Below are 9,928 nucleotides of genomic sequence, written 5' to 3' on the forward strand. Positions count from 1 at the left end.
CGCATCATCAAAAATGTCCAGGTTCTCTACAGTGAGCAGGTAAGTCACCATCTGGCTTGGCTGTTCTGTTCACCCTGGGTGATAAATAGCCCGTGACAGGAATGGCAGGATGTGTCAATATTGTGTAAAGCTTGTACACACAATGGCTGGCCACATGATGTCCAGGCATCCCTGACGATTGCCACATCCTGGTACATGTGGCTTTCTAAATATTACATACTACTTCAACTGTTAACAAAAAAATAATAATTGGAGGATTGCACAACTACAAACTTAGAGGCTTTCTGTCATGACCTGGTGTTGCCCTTGTGGTGTGGTGGTGTTAGAGCGCTGGACTAGGATCTGAGAGACCCTGGTTCAGATCATCGCTGTGCCGTAGAAGCTCACTAGGTAACCTTGGCCAATAGCATGCTCTCAACCTCACGTACCTCCCAGGGTTGTTGTGAGGATACAGTGGAGGAGAGGAGAACACTGTAAACCATGTTGTGTCCCTATTGGGGAGAAAGGTATGGTGTGAATGAAGTGAATAAAGTAAGAGCTTCCAGTTCAATATTTATTGTATTTTAGGTAGGGAGTTGAGAATGATGGGGAGGGGGCGGTGCTGATGGGAGGAGGGGAAGAAAGTCTGCCATGTCTCCCTCCTAATATGAAGGCAATAAATAGGCTTGTTCTGTGAAATAGAGCTGAACTGTTGAAAGCAGTGGAGGATCTGATGGGATTTTTTATTTGGCTGGGCTGTGATTGTTGTAACCATCTAGTCAAAACGTAGCATAGCCAATTGAAATATGTAGGTGTAGCATTGAGGGGAGTGCACTGGAAACGTTACTTCTTGTCTGTATCACGGTCTGGCAGCAAAGGCCGGTGCAGTAATTCAGACCATGTAGATGTTTTAATCATGCTGTTCTGCATGATCAAAACATTATTCAGCATTACATTAATCCTCGTCCTTATGCTTCGCCTCCTATTTTATTGCCCTGCAGTCTGAAATAAGCATTGTTTAATTCATCAGCAATAAATCGTCCCTGTACTTTATATATATACTAGGAAAAAGGCCCGTTGTGGAAATAAGTACAACGGCCTCTAGAAAGAGGCTCTGGGTGGGTGCCCCAGCCTTGGACACTCAGTGTCAATTTGCTGTGGTACCCTCAGCAGGGTATAATGTCACTGAGTCCACCATTTTCTCCAGAGGAACTGATCTCTGCTACCTAAAGAACAGTTGTAATTTTGAGTGATCTCCAGCCCTCACCTGGAGATTGGCAACGATGGTTCCCCAGAAGGGAATAGTTGGTTTGGAGGGTGGAGTCTATGGCTTTGTAGCTGTCCGAGGTCCCACGCCTCCTGAAACCTTACCCTCTTCAGGCTCCATCCCTCACATCTCCTGGAATTTCCCACCTGGAGTTGGCAACCCTATATCCTTCCCAGCCAATCATCAACCTACTTTTATTTCCCCCTCACTCTTCAGCTTTCCACCCCCCACACACATTGGCTGTCATACGGGGGCCCCCTCAGCAGCATATAAGGATACAGAGCCCACCATTTTCTCCAGGGGAACTGATCTCTGCCATCTGGAAAGCAGTTGTAATTCTGAGTGATCTCCAGCCCTCACCTGGAGATTGGACACATTTTACCTCAGAACAGCAAAACTGTTTAGAATGTTAGAAGCAAAAGCCAATCAAGTCGCATATGCAAATGACCTCTGTGTTCCGAGGCAGAGGCCAATGAGGCTGCATATGCAAATAACCTGTGTGTTCTGACTGGCTATGGGGGGGAGAGGAACAGCAAAATGTTTAGAATGTTGGAGGCAGGATTCAGGCAAAGCAGCCAGAGGATAGGGAGACCCTCTGAATGACAGATCAGAGAGTGAACTGATTTTGGAGCGTGTGGAATGTTCTAGAGAAGTGCCACCACCATTCGGCTTTTATTTATAAGGGAGATCCCATCAAGATCCTCCACTGCTTTCAACAGTTCAGCTCTATTTCACAGAACAAGCAAGCATGGTGACAACAGAATAATAAAAATAAAACCCCTCTGGAAATGTGCAGATTGCCCTTTGCCAGTTCTCCTGCTGTGAATACTAGGTTTTGTATACTAGGTGTACACAGGTACTTCCTATTCTTTTTTTTTTTGGTAAACAAATTTTATTTTCTCAGGAATACAACATGTAAAATTAAATCATTTCATTCTATCAATTGTCTACCCCATTCCCAATTCCTCCCCTCCCTCCAGTGGCTTCCCGCAATGCTTCCACCCCTGCTCCAAATTACTTCATATCATCAACTATATCAATTTCTTATCGTTACAGTCTAAAGATAACATCATTTGACTTAATATTGATCTAAACATATTAAGTTTTGTTTCACATCCCAGTTCTTTTCCAGATATATTTTAAAGTCACTCCATTCTTGAAAAAACACGTCGTCTTCTTTATTATTCAACTTCTTCGTAATTTTGTCCATCTCTGCCATGAACAGAACTTTTTGTATCCAGTCTTCAATTTCTGGCACTTTCTCTGTTTTCCAAAATTGTGCATAAATCATTCTCGCTGTTGTGATTAAGTACCAGAATAAAGTCTTTTTAGTTGTATTGACTTCTTCCATTTTCAGTCCCAAAAGCAGAATTTCCGGCGCCTTTTTGAAAGAGCATTTCAGTATTTTTTGCATTTCTTTGTGGACTTTTGTCCAAAAGTCAACAGCTTTCTCACAAGTCCACCACATGTGATAAAATGAGCCTTCATGGCTCTTACATTTCCAACACTTGTTTGACATATTCTGGTTCATATTTGCAATTTTTTTCGGAGTCATGTACCACCTATACATCATTTTATAACAATTCTCTCTAACATTGGTACAAGGCGATATCTTAATAGAATTTTTCCACAAATATTCCCAGGTTTCAATAGACACTTCCTTATTCATATTTATCGCCCATTTTATCATTTGCCCTTTCACAGTCTCATCTTCAGTATACCATTTCAACAACACTTTATACATTTTAGAGATATCTTTTCCCCCTCCACTCTCCCAAACCTTTTCCATCTCATTTTTTTCCTCTCTAAAACCATATTTCCTTTTATCTGATTTAAAAAGATCAAAAATCTGCATATATTTCAACCATTCATATTCATATTCAATTTCATTCTGCTTTTTCATTACCCATTCTGTTCCCACTTTTTTAATTAGATCTTTATGTGGCAACCAGTCTTTGTCTCTATGTCTTGAGTAAGATGTTAACACTTCCACTGGTACAATCCACAATGGTCTTACATCACAAAAATATTTTTTATACCTCATCCATACCACAAATAATACTTCCTATTCTTGTTTGTTAAGGGCCCGAACAGAATTTGTACCAAGATAATTCAATATCTGAATGGCTTGGTTTTCAAATGTGTAGTAATTGCTAACATGGCTGTGAACAAATCCCAGCATTTTGATTTTCTGCCAGACATCTACTCAAATGGATCTGCCCTCCTTTATTCCAGGTTACGTGCAATACACAGCAATGACTAGCCTAGTTATGAGTACCTCCCAGTTTCTGTAGTTCCTGTATTTATTTTACAAATTGATCAAATAGCTGGTTCAGTAGTTCAAAATCGATAGGACCTTAAAGAAATCTAATTTTAGCCCATCCCACTTGGTTCCCATAAGGCACACCCCTGGCTCTGTTCCTGTAGGGTGCATACAGTGGCTTTAAGAGTGGGTTAGTCAGGTTCATGAAGAGGTCCATTAGTGGCTACTAGCCATGCTTTATTAAAGGAAACCTCCATAGATGGAGGTAGCAAACCTCTGAATTAGAGATGTGAAGGCCTAGAAAAAAACCTTTCCCCCTCGTTTTTTTCCTGAAGCCTTTTTTTTTTTCCCGAAAAATTGAAAAAAGAAAAGGGGAAAAAATGATTATGGAACGTTTTATTTTAACATGATGAATAAAATATTTTAAGACAAGGTGTTCAAATATTTTCCAAATCATTTCTAAAATATATATATATAGTATCAGATTGATCTAATTTCTGTGCACTGAGGACAAGCAAGACCTAGGTTACAAACTGAACTCTCCAATGCAAGAACAAGATGCATTTCTTCCTTTAGGAGGTGCTATTGTCACAAGAAAAGAAAAAGGTTTCAGTTTTGTTTTTGCATCTGGGTGGATATTCTGTTTGTAATAATTGTTTGGATACACTATATTTTTAATATGCTAGTTGTGATAATTTCATGCCAAATAAAAATGTCCATAGTCATATTTTATGTTCCTAAAGTAACAGAATGACTTTCAATCTGGAAAAGACAAAAGAAATGCTAATGTAGCATTTTTTTCAATTTTTCCAAAAATTTCCGGTTTTTTCCCGGGAAAAAAAATTCCGGAAATTTTACATCTCTACTCCGAATACCAGTGCGAAGAGGCAGCATCAGGAGAAAGCCTCAGCCTCTGTACTTTGTTGGTTTGGCCTTCTAGGGTTGCTGGCAGGGGGGTGGGAGGGGATGTTTGGCAACATGCATACATCACCCGAAAGTGACATAGGCACACTGATGACGTCAGAGGCGATGCCCTCAAACCATAGAGTTTTGCCCAAAAACCAGAGCACACACCCCAGTGTCACTGATGCGCCCGCGTCACTTCTGGGTGTCATCAGTGCATCACGCATGACGTCTTGGGGGGGGGGAATTCCTCCCACTGGCCAGGGGAATGGTAACCCTAAGGGCAACTGGTTGGCTACTTTGTATGCTGGGCTAGATGGACCACACTGGTCTGATCCAGCAGGTTCTACTTGTGTTCTTACAAATTATTCATATAATTCTAGGGTCATTGTGAGCCTGGTTTGTGAATGCATATGCACCATGATTAGGAAGGGCTTGAGCATCACATACCCTGTTCAGTTCAGGCTACAAACCATGCCAGGACCATCAACTACAGACTTCTGCTTAAGGGCACTGAAATAAAAAGGATAGGTAGAGGATCCGTGGTGCTGCTGGGCAGTATGCTGTTATAATAAGACTTCACCTCCTGGATGTTCTTATCTGTACAGGAAAATCCAGCAGTCAAACAATTGCACTATTTATTGCGGTGTGGGTTTCCCTTTAAGTCTGTTTTCTCATAAGCATTACTTTTTAATGCCTGTTATATTCCTCCCCACAATTCCAGCCTGCCATTTGTTCTCTTTTCCCCGTTTCTTCTCTTCTCACTGTTCTTGGTCTAGAAAGGTCCTCCTTTGCTGAGCTTACTCAAGAGACTTCCCCAGTGAAAGCGGTAGAAATATAGAACAGATCTGTTTTGGCACTTTAAAAGCCAGGAGTTGGGAATCAAGATCTCCTCTTCCTGTGGCTAAATTCTCCTCTAAAGTGGCGTTGACAGCCACAGATATGCCCCGTTTCTGTGGTCATGTGTAGTTTGGCCTTTAGTCCCTGTGTAAATATATGACTGGGAATTGGGTCAGAGACCCATGACCTGACTGGTGTCACAAGTAACATCGTGTTTTGTCCCTGACCGGAAAGTGTAAGCATAGTACCCTTGGAAGCAGATGGGACTCTGGGGGTGTGATGAGTGACTCCAGTTGGCAGGATGGAGTGCCTGGTGCAAAACTGAGTCCATCAAGGGAGAGAATTAGGCAGCCTTCTAACACAGTTGCCAAGAAGGCACATCCCAAGGGGTAAGGGGGTTGGGCACCTCTGTAATTTGAGCCCATGCAGTTATGACTCTCAGGTCGCAGAAGTAATATATTCTTTCCAACGTTTATTGTGTCTTGACTATTCTTTGGCTCATTAAAAAATAATCGGGATTTCATGGCCACTAGCGTGACCACGGACCTAACCTAGGTTTTTGTGGATCCCCTGCATGAAAAAGGGCCCATGCTGGGTGTGGCTGCAATCACACGGAGCATTAGCCACGCTGCATAGTCGGAAGATAGGCGGACTTTCCGGGCGCGATCTCACCGCAACATCTGGGGAGCATAGAGCTCCCGTGGCTGACCCGTGACTACCCTCCGAAGACGCGCAGTAAAAAACTAGTACCTCGGAGGTACTAGTTTCTGGGAACCGCGCAGCAAGAGCGGGCGCCTGATTGCATCCCTGCCGGACTCCCATGGCATCCGGCGCCCGCCGGGTTGTCCCCCCCCCATACCTCCAGAAGCGCCCAACAGCGCATGCGTACAAAGACGTGCGGCGTTGTTGGGGTCGAGGGAGGGCCACGGGGGGCTGCGATGGGGGTGAGCGGCAGCGGCCAGGCGAAGAGCGGACCGCGTGTCCCCGGGCGGGCGGGTGGGCTGCTGGTGGGGAGGGGGGATCTGGCGGGTTACTCCCCCCCTCCCCTCCTTGTGAGCGGCCCACGGACCCTGCCCGGAGTGGGCTGTGCACGGCCCTCCCAGAGGCGGCGGCTCGTTCTGTCCCCTTCCCATCGGCCGGATGCTCTCGGTGGAGGTGCGGATACTCGTGTGAATGGCACCTCCACCCTAACCACGGGACCTCGCTGGGACGTCCGATCCCGCAGCAGTGCGGTATTTTGCCCCGGGGCAAACAGCCACGCTTCCCCCCCCCTGCATTTTCCTGGCCGTGGCCTGTAATGTGTTGTACTGAGCAGCTAGCTGATGGTCTAGGACAAGGTTGGTAATTCAGCCAGTGCTGTGGTCCGACCATTATCTGCTGAAAGCAGGGTGAACGTGGCTCACACCCCCTCCAGGGGCGGCGTAGCAATTAAAAAGGCCCTAAGGCTTTGATGGGATGCAGAGCTTGTTGATAAAACCACAGATCCTTCAGTTTTTAAAAATGATATCTTTCTTCCTGAGTTTATGCCAAAGAAGAGATTGAATGTGAACGCTCCAATTCTGTCTTTGACTTTTCCCCACAAGGAGAGGAGAAAGAGATAACCAGAGACCCGCTGTCATTTACGTGCAAGGTACGGCTCTGAGAAACAGTCCTCTCTGAGACAGGGCTGTTAACCGGAGACTCTTCTTGCAAATGCAGGGCAGGAATTTCAAGGAGTTGTAGCTTTACTCCCTGCAACCTAAGACGACAAACCTGTGACTTGTTAAGGAATGAAAGACAGGAGTGCAGAGAGCCCCTGATTTTGCCAGGTGCTGTTGACTCTGCCAGCCCTTTATTTTTTAAGTGGAGGTTCAGATGACTGTTAATCCTCTGCTGCATTAAGAGGCCTAAGGTAATTTAATATCTGATCTTGTGTCTTTGTGAGTGACATTCTGTTGGGGGGGGGCAATTGCGCATGCTTCTTACAGGATGCTGTGGCTTATGTGTTCTAGAGCTGAGTGTAGTTGCCCCCCAAAAGAGAGGCCTTAATAAATCAATGCAAAATGCACAAGAAAAGGAGAGGAAACAAAAATTTTGTTCATGTAATTTACATAACGTTGGCTTTTTTAATAGCCTCTGTACTTGTAAGTCAGCATAAGTGTGTGCTTTACAAAAATGTGGAAGTTGCGTTTGGGAGTCACCAATCGTTGCACCCCTGAAGCTGCCGCCACACAGCTGCTGGGTAAAGCCATGCCCACATCTGGAGATATGCCAGACAGCTGAGGAGTGGGCACCTGGAGATGTGCTGGGCTTCCGAGCAGCAGCGAGTTGGGCAATGATGCTGGGTATTCTCAGGAATTCTTGCAAGACCTGGAAACCACCACCACCCCCAACCGGGAGCAGAGGAAAGGGGCAGTGTGAACTTATGCCAGCTCTGGGCCGAGGAGGCTGAGTGGGTTTGCTTGCTGTGGCTTGGGGGATTTCAGGAGATTTGGACTAGTGGGAAGGGTGGGAGCTCAGTGGGATGTGATGCCATCGGGTCAGTTCTCCAGATCTGCCATTTCCTCCAAGGGAACTGACTTCCATAGTCCAAAGACCGGTTCCACTGTAACCTTGTTATGCTGCACAGGAATGATGTGATTTAGAGTCAGGACTTCTTTGGCTGTGGTCACATTGGAGGCTTGGCACAGTCTGGGTGCGCCTTTAAGTGCACCAGTTTAAATTGTTGCAGGAAGGTTTGGCCACGTACTCGTCCAGTGGTGAGGCATCCGTATTACTGCAGGGCTTCAACCACAGAGCGTGCTGTCCAGTCAGTTTTTTCAAAATACAGGTGGGCACCAATGCTCCCTCTAAGCTGTGGAGTCTTGTGAGTAAAAATTCTACTTTGTGAGCTACTAGCATTAAAGTTGTGAGTGAGCAATTTGGCTACTGCATAAATTAGTTTGCTCTGGAGCCATCCTTCATGAGCTAAGACAAAAATGTGTGAGCCAGAGGCTAAAAAACTGTGAGCTAGCTCACACTAACTCAGCTTAGAGGGAACACTGGTGGGCACATGTGCATATGCGCTCATGTGCTTATGTGGTTATCGGTAGTTACTCAAAAAAAACCCCAACAATGGCAGAAATGAATCTGATGGTTCAGACTTCCCATCGTGACAGAGGAGTTCAGATGTCCAGAAAATCGGAGTGGAAGCACTGGCATACATAAAGACCAGATTTTCCTCAGCGTTTGTTTACTCTGCTTCAAAGACGGGCCAGAACCGGGTGCCAACAACTGAGACACAGAAGGCAGATGTTGTTGTCTGATCCTGCCCTTTAAATCTGCAAAGGTACCGCTACGATACTGGTGTGAACTGCTCATGTGACCACAGTCTTCCTGTAGGTTACACGTTTGAATTATTTTTGAAGAATCCTGGCAGACTATTCACAAACAAGGTGTGGTGAAAGTTAGGCTTGATTTCTGGATTTTTAAAAAATGCTAACTTAAGAAATGCAGATATTTGAACGGTTGCGGTGAGTAAAGATGGCCTCCTCGTGGCATGACACCGCAAAGGTTTGGGTTGGTTTTTTTTTTTTTTAAACAGATCTTGCTTCTGTTTCTTTCTTTCAGGTTATAAATAATGAATCCTAACCATCTTGTAAAGGCAGGCTAGGTGTCTAGCAAAAAAAAAAAACTTGTGAGCTAGTGGCTTTTATGAATTTCATGTCAGGATGTAGATATCGATGCCTCTTGGAACACCGTCCTTTCCCGTGTGGTGCTTGTCATCTGGATGCGTCCCCTTGTTTGCGATGTTGCTGCATCCCAGTTCAGGCATCATCACTGCGCTTCAGTCTGAACCTCATAGGTATTTCTACTGATGCACTTGAAGCTTTGTTTTTCTTTCTTCTTTTCCCTGGCCATCGGCCTTGTGAAAGGAGGAAAGAAAAGCTGCAGGCGGCGATACTGATTAAGCTTTCCTTCAGTGCTCTCCCTCTTTCCTTGAGGAGCCTGTCAGTTCCGGCATGGGGATTCATCAACATTCTGTGCAGTAACCGTAGGAGAAGGCTCGCACCATCGCGTAGATATTAAAAACCTGTGGCCTGCTCATCTTTTTTCCTGCTTCTAGGCTGGTGTCATTGGGGTGCTTGCTGACTATCTTGCAGCTTGAAGAGAATTACTTTTCTGTATTTCTTTGTGAGATCACATGTCAAGCAGATAGTGCCATCCTGGTCACAGCTACCCCATTGACTTAGAAGGGTGTAATTCGGCTTGGGATGACAGTTGGTCTCCTGCACAGAGGGACTTTGCCTGGCATTCATGAGACTTCGTGACCGAGCTAGCACGGCATAATGGCCAGAGTTTTTGACAAGGATCTGGGAGAGCCAGGTTTGAATGCCGCAGAGGAATTTTCTGGGTGACCCTGGGCCAGTCTCTTGTCAGCGTAACCTACCTTGCAAGGTTGTCATGAGGATAAAATGGAGGAAAGGAGAATAATGTAAGTTGCTTTCGGTTCCCGTTGGGGAGAAAGATGGGGTATAAATGAAGGATGGAGATGACTGAGAGGTGATATGATAACCATCTTCAAGTACTTGAAGGGCTGTCGTATAGGAGTTGTTTTCTGTTGCCCCAGACGGTCGGACCAGAACCAACAGGTTGAAATTAAATCAGAAGAGTTTTTGGCTAAACCTTAGGAGGAACACCCTGACAGTCAGAGCGGT

General features: G+C 45.2%; 1 protein-coding gene across 1 annotated transcript in view; it reads left to right on the top strand.

The window, feature by feature from the left end:
- LOC107106021 (chromosome unknown open reading frame, human C16orf70) overlaps nt 1–9,928 on the top strand; it is a 66,004-nt gene that overhangs the window by 17,560 nt on the left and 38,516 nt on the right. The window contains exon 5 of the mRNA XM_015406104.1: nt 1–39. Coding sequence (XP_015261590.1) covers nt 1–39 — 39 coding nt within the window. The remainder of the gene's footprint in view (nt 40–9,928) is intronic.

The sequence above is a fragment of the Gekko japonicus genome, unplaced genomic scaffold, assembly GCF_001447785.1.
Source record: "Gekko japonicus isolate JY-2015 unplaced genomic scaffold, Gekko_japonicus_V1.1 scaffold757, whole genome shotgun sequence".
NCBI lineage: Eukaryota > Metazoa > Chordata > Lepidosauria > Squamata > Gekkonidae > Gekko > Gekko japonicus.